The 21,435-nt window shown below is 37.6% G+C and overlaps 1 protein-coding gene across 1 annotated transcript in view; it reads left to right on the forward strand.

The window, feature by feature from the left end:
- The window catches only part of LOC101160243 (transmembrane protein 132C), a 239,825-nt gene that overhangs the window by 184,946 nt on the left and 33,444 nt on the right, over positions 1-21,435 (forward strand). The window contains exon 6 of the mRNA XM_020705714.2: positions 18,482-18,625. Within this exon, the coding sequence (XP_020561373.2) occupies positions 18,482-18,625 (144 nt within the window). The remainder of the gene's footprint in view (positions 1-18,481; positions 18,626-21,435) is intronic.

Consider the following 21,435-nt stretch of genomic DNA (forward strand, 5'->3'; position numbering starts at 1 on the left):
TCACTTTTTTTTTTTTTTTTACCTTTGCTTCACCTTCTTGCTGACACCCCCACCTGCCTCATTCCTCAGGCTGATCAAAGCCTTAAAGGTTACCTTGTTTACCCCCTTCTGTTGCTCCTCCTGGGCACACGCACAGGCACACAGCAGCTACCCTCACAGGTCTCAAGAAAGACAAAAAGCCATACAGTTTGACAGATTGGCATAAAGTTAAAACCAGAAACACGCTAAATATCACAGACATTCTTTCCTTAATGGTTACATACCTCTTTTTTGTGTAGGTGTCATTGCACTGGTCAACCATAAAAGTGAGTCACCCCTGTGACTACACACACTTTGCATGTGTTTCTGTTCAAACACACACACACAAACACACTTATTTCCTTTAAAACTCATACGTATGCATATATTAAGCATAAAGTGTCAGTAGTTGTCAAATATCAGGGTCTGTGAAATTTTTTCTTGACCCATCCCTTGGGTGAGCTGCAGTCCCAGTCAACCATCCGATGGTTTAATCCCCCCAATACAACCCCTTAACCCTAAGTGTCAAGCAGAGAGACATTGAGTTCCATTCTTAGATTCTTTAGTATGACCTGACCACAGACTAAAACCAACGAGCTGCGAGGCAAACACCCCTGAGCTTCCTAAATGTTGCTTTAGGTTTCAAAACAAATACGGTGACGTCATTTGCACACCTGTATAGTCTGACATTTGAACATTTGAACAATTTGTTCTTTTCGTAAAACTCTCAAAATTCTACCCTTCATGGAAAAATAAGTCAGGGGTCATTGTACTTACCTGACATAATGGTATTATTACTTTCATTTATTTTGTGTCTTTCCCTTTTTAAGGCTTCTTTTTAATCATTGCCACGTATTTCTTTTTTTTTTTTTTTGAGTTAGCTTCGGGAACTATCAAGTTAGAATTTCATGGGCCAGTGTTGATGTGCATATGACATTAAAATTCTTGATCCCTTGGAAAATCCAACATTTTTTTGGGATAAACTGTGTGAACCATGTCTCTAAATAGAGATGGGCCTTTTTTTTCAAATTGTTAAGTGCAGTTAGAATCCTAAACACTAGGGGATACTGATTGCTTTCCAAATTTGCAATGTCAAAAATCTTTTTTAGAGAAAAACCTCCTCACGCCTCTTATCACTAACAATTTAATGGATCCTAGTATTACAACCTCAAATGAATATAGCAGTCAAATGTTCCACGATTCACTATGTTTTCTAGGTCTTTCTACTGCTCTATTGTTTGAAACCCAGTTATGGTTTAATTCTAAACCCAAGACAAACAAAAATGACAGTTGAGGAGGCTATGAATTGGAAAAGGCCTGATAAAATGAGTATTTTGTGAAATAAAACTGATAGCTTTCATTTAGTGTCCTGAAGTGTTTTTATCTGTTCTCCAAAATACTCTTACCTATTCCCATTACAATCCAAATCATATGAAAGAAATGCCTGCCATGGTCATTGTAGAAGTCGTGCAATTCCTGTAGATCAGGTCATGTGCTACTAACACACCGGGCATGTGTGGCGCGTTCAAGAACGGGCTCAAGATGGGTTTAGTTTTAGTATAGGTGTTCATACTGGAGTGTTGCTACCCACTACTAGTCATGTGCTCACAGTCTGAAGAGGTTTGGTGTGAAATGTCAAAGCGGCGCAAACCTCGCAAATTTGGCCCCAAGATTATTCTTTCACAGCTGTATTCCCAGATATGAACAATAAATCCAGCCGGACACAAACCGCAATTATTCATAACGGTCAATTCTCAAACCGTCTTTGAAGCGGACGCTATCCATACGTCACTACCAAATCTGAGTCCCTGATTGGTCAAAGCTCTACTGGTTGAACTTTTGACACACGCTCAAACACTGTAATTTTTGTATGTAGAGCACATAAATAGATCTAAAAACGTGCGCACCGATGTATGAGCATGAGAGTTTTCAACATGGGAGCCTAAAACACTCATACATGTGCGTTCACACTGACTTTTCATCAGAAACAGTCTCTTGCATTTCCAAGGCTAGTGTGAATGTAGCATAAAACAAGTGTCAAACCTGGATTATTTGTTAAACTTGGTTCTTTGTATTCATGATGAGCATCTTCTCAGTTCTGGGGTGAAATTGGTTTCTGTGGCTTTCCTAAATCTCACAGTTTCATACTTCAGGCAGCAACACTGCGCTGTTAGCTTTGGTCCGTGTGAAGTCGTCTTCGCATTTCCACATCGGTCTGCCTCCAATGTGTGGCTCCTGTCATGGGGATTTCTCCTCCACATCACCATTCTCGACATCAGGTCAAAGAGTAAAGAAAAACACAGCGATGCCTTTTGGCTGCATTCCTTCACCTTTTACCAAGTTAAATATAAGCATTTCATCATGCATTCACAGCTCTGAATTGAAAGTGCTGGCTGAGCTGAAGCAATGAAAAAGCCTCTAAATGAGGAAGAGGAGGCTGCTTTTCAAAATGCCTCTACTTTCCATTACCACTGAGGTAGAGCTAATCTGGCCCGATAGCCCTCCTTCAAACAGCAAAGCCCAAGTGACAAAAAATTTTAAAGGTCTCTGCACCCTCGTTTCCTCTTTTCTTGCACTTTGGCAAAGGCGAGCTTGAAAGCTTTTTTTTTCCTTTCTTTTTTTTTTAGCAACAGTAATTTTTGAGGAACTTTGAGTAAAATACTCTGAAAGGTTTTATCCAATATTTCTGCTCATGTTAGGTAAAATAAAAAAAACATCCTTTGTTTCAAATGTTTTATTCTGTGAATTTATGAGTGTAATAAGTGTATTTATGAAAATGTTCTGCAATAGCAGCTAATTAGGAACGCTCAGGTTTAGGGAGACGTTCTGTCCCAGATTAAATTGTTGTGATAACCACAACAATGAGAAATCAATAGTGGAAAGGTGAACTGTTTATGTTTCTGCAGTTGTCACAACCCCTCACCAAAAAAAGATAAAAAAGAAGAATGTGTTTTTTGCTGCTTTATTTTGTTAATCTTGGGTTAGCAGACACAGTTTTTCACATTAAAACCCATTTAAACATTTACTTATGAGAAACCAAACGCTGAAACTATGACATCGACTGCTTTTACTCTTCATTTTCTTTTTTTCTGTTAAGGTTTTTCTTTCAAGCTCTAACAACTTCATTCAGCTATTATGCTACATTCATGTGTTGTGCGGTTTCATGAACCTGTGGTATTCACACCAAACAAGCATGGCAGCAGCAGCAGGGAGGGGCTTGTTCTTCTTCAGTTCTGTCACTAGAGCATGTCTGCCAACTACAGTTGGAAGAGTCGTGGTGTGAAATGTCAAGGCGGTGAAGATCTGAATCACAGGAATCTTACTCTAGGCTTTTTTTTTCACAGCTCTAATCAGATATGTGAAAGACTTGGTGTCACATAAAATAAACTGCAATTATTCATTTCCCCTCCATGATCATGTATGTTTTACCCATACCAAATCTAAGTCCCTGATTGGTCAAAAGGTCAGCTGGTTAAACTTCCAGCGTGTATTCAGTAAAAGCTCTGTTTGTTCGTAGAACCCGAGAACGGACTTCAAACTTGTGTGGCGACCCGTGAAAGCCATAAACGTGGGTTTATGGGTGTTTACATAGACTTTACATTGGAAGTGGTTGTTTGAGCACGAGTTGCTGCAGACAGTGTGAATGTGGCTTCCGAGCTAGTACTTCTCTTCTTTCAACTGTTGATTCCTTCTATTAGTATAATATTCACTCACAAACAGTTCATGTATTTGGCTTTGCTTCAAGTGAATATCAAAATATAAGCAGAGAGAACGAGTAATAGAAATGGAAACACAAATGCCGAATCCAGAATGGAAAGAAATATGAAACAAGCAAAATGTGAGAGTTATGAAAAAACAAATAATACAAAGAATCTCGTATGTTTTCCAGGATCTTCTGGACAGAACCGTTTAGTGTTTGGAATTGGATTGGTGCGGATTATGGACATGTTGAATGTGACTGAATTTTATGTTTGTTTTGGAGAAGTGTAATTAAATCGTTAAACTTTAGTATTCCTGAGAGCAGATTAGAGCAAATGATTTTTAGAGAAAAAAACTATGTTAGATACAATTTAGTCCAACTTTTAGTTAAAAACATTTTACTCTTAAGTAGCTTCATGTTTGTATTTGGCAAAGTCCTTTCATAAAATAAATGAGATGTCTACTTTCTGTTACTCCTGCCACCGACACACAAGAATACTGCACACTCATTCCTGCGTCCACATGTGAACATCCCATTTCACTTCCCTCCTTCCACCTCTTTTCCTGCTCTCTCTTTGGGTAAAAGCATCAAAATGGCTGCTATTACAAACCATTTTGGGCTTCCTGATTTGTTTACCAGAGCTCCTGACCAGGTGCTGATTATTGGTTGGTTGTTTGTCACTGGGAAGGGTCAGTGGACTGTGGCTCCAGGATGAAAGCTGCAGATTTTCTGGGGCGCAGAAAGGATAAAATTGTGAAGCAAAAGTGTTGCTTCATCTGAACCCACCTCAAACCTGCTCCAGCCTTTCATCCTTCATTTCAAACTGCTTCACATCTAACAACCTGAATTTGTTTTAGGATACACATGGAAACATGCGTCGTCCCCAAAGCTACTTTCAAAGGAAATGTGACATATTTGAATGATGGATCTTAACTGCTGCTGGGCAGCTGCTCCCTCCTTCGTCTCTTTACATGAGTCAGTTCATCAACAGCCTTTTATAACTCAGCTATATAATAATACAATGCTTCCACCTCTCTGATTTCTTTTTTTTCCCTTCCAGTTCGATGTATGCATTACGTCTCTGGCCTCTTGGCTCAGCTGGGGAGGAAAAAGTCCTCTCCAAAAAGGAGGGATTATTACAAGTAATTTGTATCCTGTGGGGGCTGAAAAATTGGTATCATCTCTTAGTGTCAAGGGGAGAGAGGAGAGTAGAAAAGGAAAAAGACTGCCTTGGAAGAACACATATAGACTGACATGGATTTTGCTGTTGTTGAATATAATTAAAATTCTGCCACCCTTTTTTTGCTTCTGATTTTTCTAGCACAAAAATTGTAAACATTTTTGCCATATTTAGCAAAAAGTAAATCCAAATCCATCATTAGGAGTCTCAGACTTCAGACATTGAGTGCCGGCATCCTGCTGGTTTTCAAGAAATCACCTGCCGCTGGTTCCCTGGATAAGGTTGTGTTTAAGCCAATAAAGAGCTTCAATGGCAGGTTAGTTGGAGAACATGTAGAACACTGGCCCTCAAGGCCTGAAGTTTCAGATCTGTGGGCATCATGATATCCAGAGTAGAATAGAATCTGTTTTGTTTGTCCATGTTGATACTTTGTTTACAAAAAAAAAAAAAACAACAACAAAAAAAAACCAATGTTCAAATGTTTTGTAAGTCTCATTTGTTAAAGTTTGCAGCTCACAATTCATGTTCAAATTCCCCTGGAAAGTTTGCACTATTATATATAAACTAGAAGGAAAGGTTCTTCTGTTTAATTTATAAAAAGCCTTCAGCTAATGCAAAGAGTCATCAATCTGTCAAAATAAACTCAGATGACTTCTCTGTGTCTCCCAGGTTGAATAAAGTATTCACATGCTAATGTTTTCCAAATAAAATCAGAAAATGCCAGATATTGCCTGTTTCAGAGATGCAGATTTACTTGGGAGTGTTTATTTTTGGATGTAAATTTGTTAAGGATAAAATCAAAATATTGGCATTTACTTTAATCTAATTTAGGTAGACTTTTCTTTAAACCAGTGAATTCTAAAATGTAACCAGAACAGAGAAAGAACTGAGAAGGGAGGAGGTTCCGGATTTATGCTAAGATGGAGATAATAAAATGCAGAAGAGATAGAAAAAGAAACATCTATTTAACATCGGTGAGGTTTCAAGTTTTGCATTTCAGCACCAGGGACAGCGTTAGAGTGCCTTCTGCACATCCAGCTGTTAACTTGTTCCCGTCACCTGATTCACAAAAAGCACACATTTCTGCATGAACTAATCTGTAAGTTGGCTAAAAACATCAGACCCTTTTTTGCTCTTAGAACAACAGATAAATGTTGAATGTATGTTTTTGTATGTGGTGCTTGTTAGGACTACACAATAAACAAGTAAAGAACTGTCTCAATTACATGAAAACAACGTTTTGAATTAAGGGAATGCAAAACACACAGACATACTTAACATAGTTGTACAATTTCTTAAATGAGGAAATGACAGGTGCTTTGAAACTATAAAGACACTTAAAGACCCACTTTGAGGAAAATTCTGTTTTTGGTGTGACAGAAAATACACTGGGTGGGCCACAGGCTTCGCTCTAATCTCCAACAAAGAGGGGAGGGGCTTAGATTTGCTCCGTGCCAACAGTTACTTTCTAATGAACTAGTTCCAATTTCCAGAAACTGTATTCTGGAAAATTATACAGGTTTTTTTTTTAGTTTGGCTACAAGGGCATAATCATATTATAAGATCACTGGAAACTCTGAAAATAGCTCAGCAGATGATGGGAGTGGTGGCATTTTAAGTTTATTTTAGAAAACATAGATGTTTCTTGCATTGCATTTGGGGTTTCTTGCATGGCAGTTCTGGCATCATTAGAGAATGAATTGGGCCTTTTCCCATAAAATGAATTCCTGAATATTCTGTCCAATTGGCCAATGTGTGGAGGAAAGTAGTTTTTGTCTCTTACAATTGTCTTTTTCTTTTGATTTGCTCCTTTTCCTATAGTTTGAGATTTCAAAATTCCTTACAATCCGCTTTCCCGAGTTTGCTTTGTCTGTCCTTCCACTTCTCTGTCTCCTCCGCCTAGACTTCGTCTTTGGCCTCTTCATTTCTCAACAGAGTTCTACTTCTCTGAGGATTTGCCTTGCAATTAATTCTTAATTAAAGGGCTTGTTTATCTTTGTTGCTTAAAGATGCTCGTGCATATGCGTGCACGTGCAGACCTCTTAGCAAAGCAGTTATGAGAAGTGGCTAACATAGTTTTCAAACTCAATTACAGATTTAGCATTTCCACAGGCGGGGTGTTCATTAAAAGCGGCCTTTTCCATTTTTCTTTTTCATTCATCTGTCTTGATCCGCTTTGCTTTCCTAGTTTTTGTTTGTGTATGTTTCTTAGTAGTCACCTCAATCTTTCTACTGCTAATGCTCTCCAGAATGTCTCTGTTTCCGTTGCTTTCTGCAAAGAAAAAACGTAAAATTTTCTTTGGAGGTTTACATTGTTTCCTGATGCAACATTTAAGAAACAACATACAAATTTTTCAGTAAATAAAGCAACTTTAATATTTGGTGAATTACCCTCCTTTTGTTTTTTTCCACACAAAACAAAACCGTTTTTATGAGTCTTGTCTTTATATCTTGTTTTAAGCCCAATTAATCAAGACATTTGACACATTCAACGTATGCATGTTGCTGCATATGTATTTGGGTCACTAAGAACTTATGTGTGCTGGGCTGCAGCTTCATTTCCATATTGAGCGACTGAAAAAGAAAGAAGAGGAAAACGCATGGATGTCTATGTAGGAAAGTAGGAAGTAAGAAAAGATTATTAAATAAATGCAGAAGGATGTAAAAACTAAAGAGAAGCTATGAAGAAACTGGACATTTCTGTTTTTTGTAAGGTGACAGAGTTCATGAATTAGTAACAAAGACACACGTAAAGCAAATGCAAGTTGGTTTGCAGAGGATACAGGGCTGAAACACATTTTTTGTAATACTTTTACACCCTAGATTACTCTGATGCTAGTCTAGGTTTCAAGTTGGAGTACAGTCATGTTCTATGCGGGTCTTGATCATGTGGCCAGATAAAAAAACAAACATGGGTCTCTGATATTGTTCAGTGGGCCGGACCAAACATGGAGGCGGGCCAGATCCAGCCCCCAGGCCGTAGTTTGCCCACCCCTGGTCTAGAGTCTAGATACTCTGGAGCATTTTTAAACATTCACACAAAGCAGATACATGCATAATTTCATTTTCTTACTGGCTTATTATAAAATTCCCATTTAAAAAAGAAAAGCAACAAAAAAACGGAATAATTTCAGTCATTTCCAAAGAAATTTTGGAGGATTTAGGTCGACTCCTAAAGTTTGGGACTTAAGTTTTCCGTAAAAACTTTGAAATTTAATTTAAATTTAGAGCTGCAGTTTTGTTTTGTTTTTTTCTGGTAAATTTGAGGCATCAGATGCTGTTTGCCCAATCTGATATTTCAAGTCCGATTCCCCCTAGATATGAATAAATACACACCAATTTTTAATTTTTATTTTAAGAAATCAAAAACGTTTATGCTCTTGCGGGCCACATAAAATGACATGGCGGGCCACATTTGAGGGCCTTGAGTTTGACACATATTAGAGTTTAGAAAAACATATTGAAATGCATATTAATGCATATTAAAGGTGACTGAAGCTCAGAAACATGAAGCTGTTCTAAATGTAAAAATATTGAGGGATACTTTTTCTTTTTCTACAGAAAGTCCAACTTTAAGAAGACAGATATGTAACCTGACAGTTTTTTCTTCTTCTTTTTATGTAAAAGTTAAAAAAAGAAAAAGAGTACAATCTTTATTCTAAATAACACAATCCCATTTGAGAAAACCTCTCCCAACTGTTGTGTGGTTGAATGGCAGCAGATGAAAGTGTGTTGCTGTTGTTAACTCTCATAACCTGTTATTACATGTTGAACAAAATATTACAATAAGAACCCAACCCCCTCCTTCACCCTTCCCACTCCCCTCCGTTAAAACATACGAGCGGTGACCCCACACAAAAGGAATACTGATAAAAGTAACTTCTAAAATAAACTTAAGGCTTGGCTCTGCTGTGAGGAAACAGTATTTTTATGACAACAACGGACAGAAAAAGCAGAGGAGATGTTTGGAAGAACATTAGAAGGTAAACTGAGAAAAAGAGAAAATTAAGGACAAAAATGAAAGAGAATAACCAGAAAAAGACAAAACAAAGAAGTGAGCAGAAAGGAAAATAGGAAAAGAGAGATGGAGAGTCAGAGGAGGGGCCGCTGGAGGTTTAGATCACCGTCTCGGAGGCCTTTGGAAGTCCACGGAAGAAGGAAAAGGGTGAGCGACGCGGAGCAACGAGAGCAGGGCAGTTCTAATGCAATTATGACTCTGGAAATTGAAAGTACAATTCTCCCTGGGATCTTTGTTTGAGTGCTGTGTGTGTGTGTGTGTGTGTGTGTGTGTGTGTGTGTGTGTGTGTGTGTGTGTGTGTGTGTGTGTGTGTGTGTGTGTGTGTGTGGTTGGCTGTTAGCTTTCATATCTACTAAATGTCTTCATCCCTTCCTCCCCTCTGCTCCCTCTTCATCCCTCCCCCCTCTGTTTGACTCCTCAGAATGACTATTTTCACAGTCCCCTCCCCTCATTCCCTTTTTTTAGTTCATTTATTTTTCCTTCCATGCAGACAGACTGTATTCATCCACTTCTTTGCTTTTTCCTCTACAGTTTTTGTGGCGCTATTTTATAAATACCTGCTTTCAGTTTCTATTTTTGATTTTTCATAAACTCAGGAATTCACCTGAGATCACGATCGTCTGGCACAAAAAACTGCCTTAAATGAAATCACAAACATTCTGAAGGTTTTGCTGCCAACATGGAACAAAGTGACTTCTATGGATCAATATTAACTCAAGCTGTGGATCATTACTTAGGTGGGGTTCTGAATGATCCACAAGACTGATCGGATCAACGATTGGCAAACCAAACCACAATTCTAACTATTTTATCTAACTATGTCTAAATTGTTTCTATTCATATGCATTTTTACAGATTAAATGAAAATTATAATAAAATGTGTTAAATCATCATAATGTATAACTTTGTTAAGAACAGGAGATCAGAATCAACAAAATAAAATGCATAAAGATTTTAAAAAAAGAAATTATATTTGTCACACTTAAAGGTCTGTCAACCTCCTGGTTAACTTCAGCTATAGACGAAATCTCAAATTTTTGTTATCGTTTTGGATTATTTAACAACAAATCCTGAAAATGTTCTCTACAGCTTTTATATCCTCAAAGTTTTGCCAACTTCCAGTAGATCGATAGAGAGAAAATAGTGAGTAAAGACACAGAAACAACTTAATAAAAAAACTAGAAAAAATTGAGTTTTCTCGTCTCATTAACAAACTGACTTTTTTCATCTTTAGAGAAAATTGATGCCAAGATTTTTAAAAACAGTCCTAACTTAATATTCACAATGGACAATGACAATAAAAGCATATCTATCTATCTGTCTATCTGTCTGTCTGTCTGTAATTGTATTTATTCAAATCTATTTTTTTTATTTAAAACAAATTCATATTTTTTCCTATGCAAAAAAACAAAAACTTTTTATTTGACAATGAGAATTTTCACTGACGATTTCCTCTGAAGTTTTTATATTTTATTTAATTGTCTCTTTACTACACTGCTAGATTTATAAAGACTGCACCGTCTCATATATTCATTCTCAATTTTTCAGGAACAGATCACAAATATCTGAGTATTAAGACACTCGTAACAGCACTAATAATAACTAAATATATTCTTCTTGTATTTGCTAAAAAGATTAGCCACTAATTCTGTCTTTTTGGGTTAAGCAAAAAACATTTTCTTACCACAGTGTTTAGCATAGGAATCAACCCTGATGTCCATCTTTACACACCGTATCAGGAACTGGTGGTGTTGAACCTAAAATACCAGAAACATCAGCATGACAAAACCAAGGGAGCGACAAAAGAGTGAACCGCAAATCAAACACTTACATCTTGAACACAAATACAACCAAAACCTGGTGTAACTTCCAAGAAAAACAGAAAAGGACAAAAACCAAAGAAGCATCATTAAAATCCAAGAGCAGAACTCCCGTGGACATCAAGTAACTTAATAATTTTTAAAGGATGAAAATCTTACCCTCCTCATCATCAGAGGATGCAGGAAGTGTTAGAAAGTAGTTAGCACAATACTGTCAAAATGCAATAAATACACTTTTTAACCTGTAAACACCAGTTTTCTTACTTTTATTTTCTTTTAGACCATAAACATGTTTTTTTAAACAATCTTTCTTCTAACAGAAGTACTTTTAGAAGAACTGTTGACTTCTCTGTTTTGGTTGCTAAGGAGCCATTCACATTCTAAGTTTTGCTCTAATTTGAAGATGTTTTTGCTTTTTCCATGATGGATAAAAGGATTTGCAGCTCTTGGCTTCACTGCTGACATTTGATGAGAGCTTTCACACCTGCACAACACCTTTTGCTGCACATGTAATGACCTCTCAACAAGATTAGTTTTTCCTGTTGGGACAAAGTGTAAATTGCCTCTATTATCCAACTATTGTGATGCTTGAGAAAATGAATGGCAGTATGTTATAGGACTATAAAAAAAAAAAAAACATAGTTTTGTTCCATGCTTGCACTTGTGTTCATATTTTTGATGTATTCAGTAATTTTCCAAAGCAAACGTGCAAAAAAAAGTCAGATTTTCTCTGGCATTAAGGACTTTTGAGTCTCTGAGCAGGGATTAAAACGAAGGAGGAAGGATCACAAGAAATGTTTCAGCATTCGGACAGCGTTTATCCCAGAGCAATTACGCTGCCTAACATACAGTATGGTGTATTTTCCTATCACACAAACACACACACACACAGTAAAGCAAAGTGTCAAAGTTGCAGACTCAAGAACACACGCAGATGTGTTGCAGCTGAAGAAATGAGGCGGAACTCCTTGGGTCTAATAGTCTGGCTGTAATTAACATTGTCACACTGATAAAAGCCATTTATCTCCGACATATCGCACACACCAACTCTTTTCTAACATATGCTGTCATGTAGCAGTAGAAACTCTTCATAACTTTCCCTTAATGCTTTTTTTTTTTTTCTCAATCTTGATCATAAACAGTGACGGTTGGCACAGATTTAGTGAACAATGAGTCAGCAGGTTTACTCTAACTGCTACAAGACAGGTGAGTTTTACACAAAGGTCAGCTGCAGAAATCCGGTCACCAGCAGGAAACATTTCGCTGAAAAGTCCATGGCGGCTTTTGCTATGGAAGCGACTCGGGGTTGGGTTGTTTATCTTTTCTCTAATTTATGTCAAATGTTTGTAATTCAGCAAAAATGATGCGTCTGCTGGTAAGGACAGAAGCAAGTGCTGCTCTCTGCTGACTCATATTATAAATATCTGTATATGACGTTCTATACATCAGATTTACAAAATGCTGTAATGTAACAACATGCAAGGGAAAGTCAGGGTGAAGTAGGTGAAAATGCAGGCGTGTCATACAGATTTTTCTTTCTTTTTAACCCGCCCCAAATATAGCAGACTGTGGAAGGACCCCATAAGTGCTTTTCACTGGTTTCCCATTTTTTGCCCGTATCTACCCATTAGGGCAGTTGTGACATATTTGGGAAACATTTTGACTCGTGGGCCACAAAAGGTTCTAAAATTTGACAGAAGTACCAGACCAGTGGCAGATTCGAGGAGTGTTTTTAGTAATCCACCTCATGAGAGAAAGAACTAAAAAGAAGCTTGAATTTTCATTGAAATTTGTTATGTTTATTTTGAACCTGAACATTGTGGAAATGTTATTTCAAAATTGTGACTTTTTTCTCATTTATTGCCAATTGCAACAATGGGTTAAAGCTGCTCTGGAAATTGCAAACTTAGAGGAATGCTGCATCCAGGTGGTGCAGGAACGATAAAAAAAAATGGCTGTCTGACTCGGAAAAAACACATGAACGTCAGAAAACCAACGAAATTTTCTAAAATCACATAAATGCCGAATAACCTTCACCACCCAAACAAAAGTCAATGTATTTGTAGTGCAGCATCTATGGGTAGACACCAGAAGTACAGAGAAAAAAAACATAAATATAGATTATTCAAATAACTTATTCCAGATTGGCGAGCCGGGTTAAAAAGTTTAACAGGCTACCTAATGCTCCTCCCACCCCTCGACAAGAGTGTGGCACTGTACGGTAGCCAACTACTTCACTATACACTTACCACACACAACCATGAGCTCCATTTTCAAGGGAACTGCAAGACACACCTGCTCTCCCCTTATGATGTGTCGCTTCAGCCACTCCTCTCCACAACCCGCTACAGGCCCAGACAACCCAAAAACCCACAACACCTGTACAGGTCAGCCCCGTATGGGTGCATGTGACTACGGCAATCATGACTGATTTGTGATCGTACTGCAGTGTGCTCCAAAAGAGAAGATTCAAACAGAAGTAAAAGCTAAAAACTTCATTTAATAACGCAGAAAGGCAACAAGCTGTTGGAAGAGCTCAATTTCTTTTTAGCTTTACTGGACATCTGATCATGTGCTTAGAGGCCTCAACAAAGACAAAAATCCATATAGATGAAAAAAAAAATTCTTTAACTGAAGATCTTCAACATTTTTTCCATTGCTGAATCGTCTAATTGGCTCCATTCTGGTGTAACAATGAGTCAATCTGCCTACAGATCACTATGGTAGATTAGCAGCCCTCACACATTTCTGCAGCTCAGCTTATGTCAGAATCCTGGAAAGCTTTCTCTAATCTTTAACTCATTTCTCAGGCTATCCAGTCCAACTTCTTTTCATTTTCTCTTCATCTATCCTCCTGTTTCCTATACATCTGATTGTATTGCAGAGATCAGTTCATCCCTTTTGCTGATAATTAGCAGAAGTTTGTCCAGACTCCCAGCAAACATTCACACTGACGTAATGTGGAAAGTGGTTGCAGGGTTAGATCTAAGTTAAAGCACTTCACTTTAGCTCGGGGTTAAAACTGTTAAAAAGTCCAACTCCTCCATTATCAGTTTGCCTAATTAGCCAATCGGTAAGCAAGTCGATCAGACGAGGTGCCTCTAATGCGTCTCTACGGATATTTGGTGGCTTTCTTTCAATTAATTGTATGTGTTAGCATGACAGCGTGAAGTGTGGAAAACATCCAGAGGGATGAAGCCTGATATAATAAATGCTTTTAGGTTTAAACAATGACCTCCTCCTGCAAGGATTCACATCTACACATTATGTAAGAGCCTGTTAACACATGTATGTCTAGACAGGCTGTGGCTCTTTTGCTTTATTTCGGTTTAGGAGGTATATCTCTTGTTTTTCCGCGTCCGCTTAAATTACACTCTTAAATCATCGTGTGCAGCTGCAGCAGCAGCAGACGATTTCGTGCCCCACTGTTTGCATTAGTAGACTGTGGTGAAAAGGTCAGAATGAGAATAAAGGAAGACTCTGAGATGTATATGTTCCAAGCAATTTCCCCCTAATGAGAAACCTGACAAGTTAAGGAATGAACAGAACAGTAGATAAGGAAGATGTGCGTCCCTTCACATCTGTGAGAGAGTGCGATAATGTCTCTGCATTTAATGGAAACACAACCGCAGATTAGATCAGCTGTTTTTCCATTTCGATTGGAGGAACTTCCTTTCTTTTGTTTGCTTTTGTGCGTATGAAAGCAAGGATGGAGAAAATGAAACCGGAGAATGAGATAATGCAGAAATAAAGACAAACAGATAAAAATGCTCATGATTCCAAAGTAAGTTTGTACAAAAGAGCCACAAAAAAAAGGTACACAACTATTTCTACTGTGAACTCTTATGTGAGTGTGTTTGCCTCTGTGATGGGTGGTCTCGCTCTGGTTGCTCCACTTGAAGTTGCTTGCACATACACCTTATGAAGCACAAACATGCATGGATAAGCTTCGCTGAGCACAGAGGCTGTTTCTTAGACTTGATTTCTCTTTGCGGCATCACACAAAAACATTTTCTGCAGGGCAGATGCACGTGCAAACCCCAAACGCGTTCTTTCCTTCTGTCTGCTGCGCCCTCTGTCTTGCGAAATCTCTTGTGCACTAGCACAGGTGTGCAGGGAACGACACAAACCCACACAAGAATGCATTTATTTATACAGACACTTGGCTTAGAGAAACTCACCACACAAGCACACTTCCTCTGAGCTTATCTCAGTTTAGTGTGAAGCAGTTTTTTTTTTAAAGCAGTAGGGAGTCAGTTGTTGACAAGCCACTTAATAATTCCTTTGGACAGGCATGAAATCCTTCCCTTTTCTTTTCCTATCGCTTCCTCTGTCTCTTTGACTCCTGTACTAATCATCATTTCCCTAGTGTGCTTTTATTTTTAACACTTTTTTTCGTTTGTCTTTTTGGATTTTACCCGTTCATTACTTTTCTGGTCTGACCCCCCCCCCCCATTTTTCCATGTTTTTCTGCCGTGTCCAGTTCATTTTATAACCAGGAATGTGACAACACACCAGTCCGGGTTATTACATGTCAGGACCATCGAATAAAAATGATGAACTGGTGTGGTCACATGACCATAAGTATGTTTTGAGCTAGACTGATGCTCATTTGAAAGAAGCTGTCAAGGTCGACACCCAGACTCTTAACATGAGGAGAGATGGAGGAACTGTCCACAAAGGACCATTATGTCAAAGTTTATATATGTTTTCTACATATCTCACATGCTGTATTCTCATTACTTTTGATCACCTCATCCTGGTTACACGTTTGCCTTTTTGCATATTTCTATTCACTTTAATGTAGTGCACATCTGCCCTCCCTCCTTCAAACTTCGCTGACTGTCCCCTTGAAATAAATCCTCCTTGCATTTGTCTTAAACTAAATGATATCCACCTTAACTAAAATGGCCACTTCGCTTCATGGGGCCAAATGTAAAAGTTAAAACTCATAAAATAAGCTTAGTTTTGTCAGATTTAAGGCTTAGTATCAAACAAAACATGCTAAATGTAAGTGCAATATATACCTGCAAATGTGAATAAATAAAATTATATTTGTAACTGTACACCATAATGTTGAATCCAATGTGAAGTTAAAAATTATGTTTGAATGTTAAAAGGTAAATGGTGCATACTTATAAAGTGCTTTTCCTCGAAGGACCAAAGCTCTTCATAGTCACAGTTCCATTCACACATTCACACACTGATGTGCAGGTCCGCTGGCACAGACCTTCCACCAGACGCAAGGTCGGGTTAAGTGTCTTCCCCAAGGACACTTTGACACATGGGGGAGCAAGGCGGGAATCGAGCCTACAATCTTCCGATCAGAGGTCCACCGCCCTATCACTGCACCACGGCTTCCCCATATGTCTAAACTGTGTTCTTGAATCTAAATGTTGAAGAAAAAGGCTCATTTGTAAAGCTAAATAATGCTTTTAAAAGTTCCATCCAAATGATTTAGCTGCAAACAAAAGATAAAATGTCATAAATGTATTCTCTCTAGGCGCGTTAACATGTGATCTTCACCTCTTTAATATTAAAAACAATCATTATGTGTTATGCAACTGAAATATGAGGCACAACTGAGCAAAGTGTGAGGACAAAGGACATCTAGAAACAACCAATTATGTGTGTGTGTGTGTGTGTGTGTGTATTTTAGGCTTGCATGAAAAAGCGAGAGCCATCTAATTAGCTAAAGGTCATGTGAGCTGCAGAGGGATATGACATTAGGCAGGTTGTCACTGGTCACTTGTGCTTAAAATCTTGAGTATGTGTGTCAAGTGTTAGCACAAGTTCACATGTAAGTGTGTGTGTTTTCTCTAGGTGCGTATCTGTACCACATTGGAATAATTCTTTTAACAGTCCTCCAACACTTTCTGTAGTTTATTTACCCAAGCAGATTTCATCCGGGATTACATTCTCCTTTATCAGTTTATGGGTAATAGTAACTACGTTTCTGCATTTGTATGTAAAGCAGATCCTCTATAAACAGTTGAATTATTCTTAACTGGTTTCATAGAACTGTTAAATGGACAGGATTGTGCTCTTGTTTTAGTTTTTTATTTGGCTTATATTCTCTTGTCAGCCTTGACTTGTCAAAGTCCCATCAGATTCTAGTAGCTAATTATCCACAGCTGTCTTCCTTTCACAGAATCATCCTTAGAATATTTATGTTCGAATTCCTTCACTACTTACTACATAGTGCAACATTTAGTGCGTTAGCCATTTTGTAAAGCTGTCCGAAAAACCGAAAAACCAGTGTGCATCGATGCTCACAAGATTAGGGAATATAGACCACAATGCATTGCGCTTGAACAATTTTCCATGATAAAAAGGCATGTTCATTGTTTTTTTTAATAAACCGTGTTTACACAATGGATTCATAGTCTTTGTAAAATGTTCGTACTTATTAGCTTGACGTCATATTTACCGTTGCCAGAAAAAAGTTGTTAACATGATCCACAAATTGCTTTTAAAATCCAGGGCACTAGATCGTACCGCACTACATACGTCATTATTAGTTAGGGAGAAGGGAGAGAATTTGGACTCAGCCTCATTGTCTCAGTAGTTTCACGGATCTGCTCTTTGGGTCACCTGCTTTTACCTTTGTTATTTCCTTTGTTCATGGTTTTCTTTATTCTTTAAGTTTATTAAAGCTTTGAAATCTTGACAACAAACTTACTTTTAAATGTAAAAAGTACTGCGGGGGATACACATAATAATTGCAGTATCTAGTATTTAGGCCTAGTGTTTTCGTTTTGTTATTTTGTTTTAAACCCAATGACCTTGTTCAGTTTTCCTACATTGTATTTTGTGCCCTAGTCTTGATCTCCCTGTGCCAGTCCCCAGTCCGGATTTATCTATTTATTTATACATGTTTGCCAATGAGCCGAGACCTCAAAATAGCCTAATTCACACACTAAAATCACCAAAATCAGAGTTTTCCTATAAAATATACTAAAACAATAAGATAAAATACACAGAGAAATTCATTATTAGATACAAGGTTGTGTCAGGAAGGACATCCAGCCTAAAAACCTCTACCAAACCGCCTGTGCAACTCCGTAAAAGGTGATTTGTGTGGCGGCCTCTGAAGGGATACGCCAAAGGGTGAACAACATTTTGTTGCACGTTTGACTACGATTTCCTGTCATATTTGAAGTTTTGACCATTTGTGTTGCATTTTCTCATAAAGTCAAGCATGCAGTTTCATCTATCATTCAGAGAAAGTGAGGTTGCAGCAAACGTTTCCCATAATAGGGATTGTGTTGGTGTTGATAAATGCCCCCTTGGAAACACAACGCCAAATAATCAAGACTGACATGAGCACACAGTGTTCTGGGGAGTGCATGTGCTGCTTTGCTATTTTTGTTGGAAGGATCTAATCAAATGTAATCATGCTGATTACAATAATTGGGAGGTTTCTAATCACTTCTTTTTCTCCCTCATGTTCTTTTCTATTACAGTTTCCCTGTGCTCTGTTTCTTGTTGCTGTGTCTCCTGCATCATTAATCAGCACTTACGTCTACGTTCATATGTGCTAAATGCTCATTTCCAAGTAGGATGGAAGCAGATCAATTCTTGTGACAATTATTTCCTCAATTAATTAGACATTAAATTTTTTACCTGACAGAGTTAGAAAATATAAAACAACATGACTGTGTTTTAATTATTATTGTAATTTACCAACAAAACTGGCACATGAGAAGTTTGTTCAATAATTTTCTTTCCTGTCTTCCTTCAAGGACACAGAGGTGGTGAACACGGCCATTCTCACTGGGAGGCGAGTGGCAGTGCCCGTCAAACTGGTTACTGTGGAAACGGATGGGCAGGTGAGGGAGGTGGAAGACTCCATCACTTGCAGTTCGACAGACGTGGATGTTGTCAAGGTATTTATTTCACTGATTACAATCAAATGTTTGCATTCATTTGCAGAAAAAATAAGTTACGTAATCGTTAAAGCTGACAGGTTTGAAGTTTCCCTCACTGAACGAAGTGAAACCAACGTCCCACAATGCTGCTGACTTTGCCAAACCAAACACAGCAAATATCTAAGGCCATGACAGATCCTCGCAAAATATCATATTCTCCCAAATCTATGTTTAAACTCTGAACTCTGAAATAGAGTTTGATGAATGAGTTATTTCATTATTGAGTCAGCAAGAATTTACAAACGATGAAAATGTACATTTATTAAAATGCTTATTGAAGTCTGGTGATTGCGAGCAGCAGTTTTGCCCCTGGATGAATAAAGAAGTCATTTCTCGAGAGCTTGATGAATTATATTTGAACAATTTGCATACATATTATGCATTTGCAGGCAGTGATTTTTTAAAATGTATTTATTTATTTTGCTGCATGTGAATTGCTCTGCTTCTCCCTGAGTTTGCTCACCTGCATTGATTGACTTATATCCCGTCGATTTTATTCTCCACGGCGATGACATTCGGGGGAGTGGGAGAAATAAATAATGCCGAAAATGACACAGTTTGTTTAAAAATGGAAACATTTCTTTGTCAGGTATAAGAGAGATGCGTCAGACCATTGTCACTTTGTAATGCATTTCTAGAAAAAGTTTTTTAACTTTTGCATTTTTGGACCACAACAAATGAAACTAACAGCAAAATAATGGTTTTTTTTTTCTTCATGTCTTATTATGTTTGCAGAGAAGTCACAGTTTAGATTGTCTTTTTAGACTTAAATTGGAGAGAGCTTCTAACTAAATGTTTTTTCAAATAAAAAGGGACTGAAGGCTCTATTGTAGTTACAGGACATGCATGAGATCTGCCACCCTGCCAACTAAATTAGCTACAAACCGCTTTACTAATTGATAAGAAAGAAACACCATTCACATGCTTTTATAACAGAGCCAGTGTAAGAGCCTGAAGATTGATTCTGCATGTGCATTGCTCTGTACAGCCTCAGGGCCTAATGAAAAGCACCCTTGGTGTGACACTTTCTATATGATACCAATTTCCTGCTACAAGCCGATAGCAGTCGTGCTGTTTAAGCACAATCAATAACAGCACCGTGAAAATGGAAGGAACGTATTCAGTTAAATGTAATGTGTTCACCGACGTATGAGGCCGCAGGACTCTGTGTGTGTTTGTGTGCGTATGGAAGTTGAACATGTGTACATCTCGGTATCAAGTGCATATGACTCCATAAAAAACAGAAATTCTCTTTGGGGCCGCGTACTACAGGGAACTTTAAACCTTAATCGATTTATGAAAAAACAATGATGAGCCTAAAGTCACCCTACAGAATGAAGACACAGCCAATTTAGCCCTTTTTTTGTCCTCAGGACTTTTTTGACTTAAAACAAAGTGTTTCTGTTTTTTGGTAACTCCAAAACTTTGTTAGATTTGCATCTTTGTTTAAAATCCAAATGCACACATGAATTAGACATATTATATATAGTCAAATCATAATATTTTCTGAAATTCCAGAAATGGCTTTATCAAAATATTGCAAGTACTTCAAGGCTGTGTCACACTGCCACTACTTAAATTTTGCACATATGTCTTTTTTATTATTTTTTATATTTCATGGATGAAAAATGGTCATATGTATAAGTACCAGGAAAAAAATGGTGGTCTTTAAGTGAAAATCTAACAGATTTTCATGATATGTGTGGCGTATACCCAATATAAAAGTTATACATCAGTGGTACATGCATGAAAAGTCCGTTAGACATATCTGGACGTACGTGCAACGGTCATGGAAAGCCACAAATTTGCACTATCATCTTGCAAAAATTGCGCACAATTACTTGAGATTAATGTAATAAATGCGTATAAACTACAAAAATACACCAATTGTGTAATTCTCAACTAACCAAAAATTCGGAACACCCCAAAACCAAATTCACGTAAAGACCTGTCGGCCGAAACCTTTGATGGACATCTGCGAAAATCAGCGATAGACAAATGCAAGAAACACTTATGAATTACACAAGTTATGCAAATATCATGAAAGACCGAAATTCTGTTACAATTACAGTTCTGTTAACATAAACCTGTGTTTGTTTGTTCAGAGAGAACCCTTCTTTGCTAACTGGCTTTCTGTGGAGACTTGCAGTTGCAAATTAAAAAAAAAACTGTAGAACGTTTCACAGAGCAAAATTCATCTCGATGCATCACAGTCAGAAAATAAACAACAATAAAAATCACAATTTTGTACTTTTTTTTTGGCATCGTTCAGTTTGAAATCTGGATTTTCGTGGCAAACATATTGATAAGCCATTTGTTGACCAAACCACTATTTTAACCATTAGTCCACAGAAAAAAAGTGCAATGGTGTTGTGAAGGGTAAACTTTAAAATTATCCATACTTATAAGGACCCTGTATTGTTTTGTACGTTAAAGTCTTACACAGTAGCTACCCCCCCTTCTGTCTTTTGTTTACTTTTGTGTGTAGATTTGACAAATTTGATAAAACACCTTATATGTATTTTTTTCATAGTTTGGCAAGGGGTGCGACTTATACTCCGCAGCGACTTATATTAGAACTAAATTGAAATAAATACATTGTTAACCCTCCTGTTATGTTCATTTGTGAGGAACAGAGATGATGTTTCTGGGTCAATTTGATGTATGAGGTATGTTAAGTGTTAAGAGGATGTTAAGTGACTCAGAGAATCAGCAAACTTTTTTTTACAGTAAGATCTTGAAGGCTAACAACATAATATTCTATTTTC

The sequence above is a fragment of the Oryzias latipes genome, chromosome 9 (assembly GCF_002234675.1).
Source record: "Oryzias latipes chromosome 9, ASM223467v1".
Lineage (NCBI taxonomy): Eukaryota > Metazoa > Chordata > Actinopteri > Beloniformes > Adrianichthyidae > Oryzias > Oryzias latipes.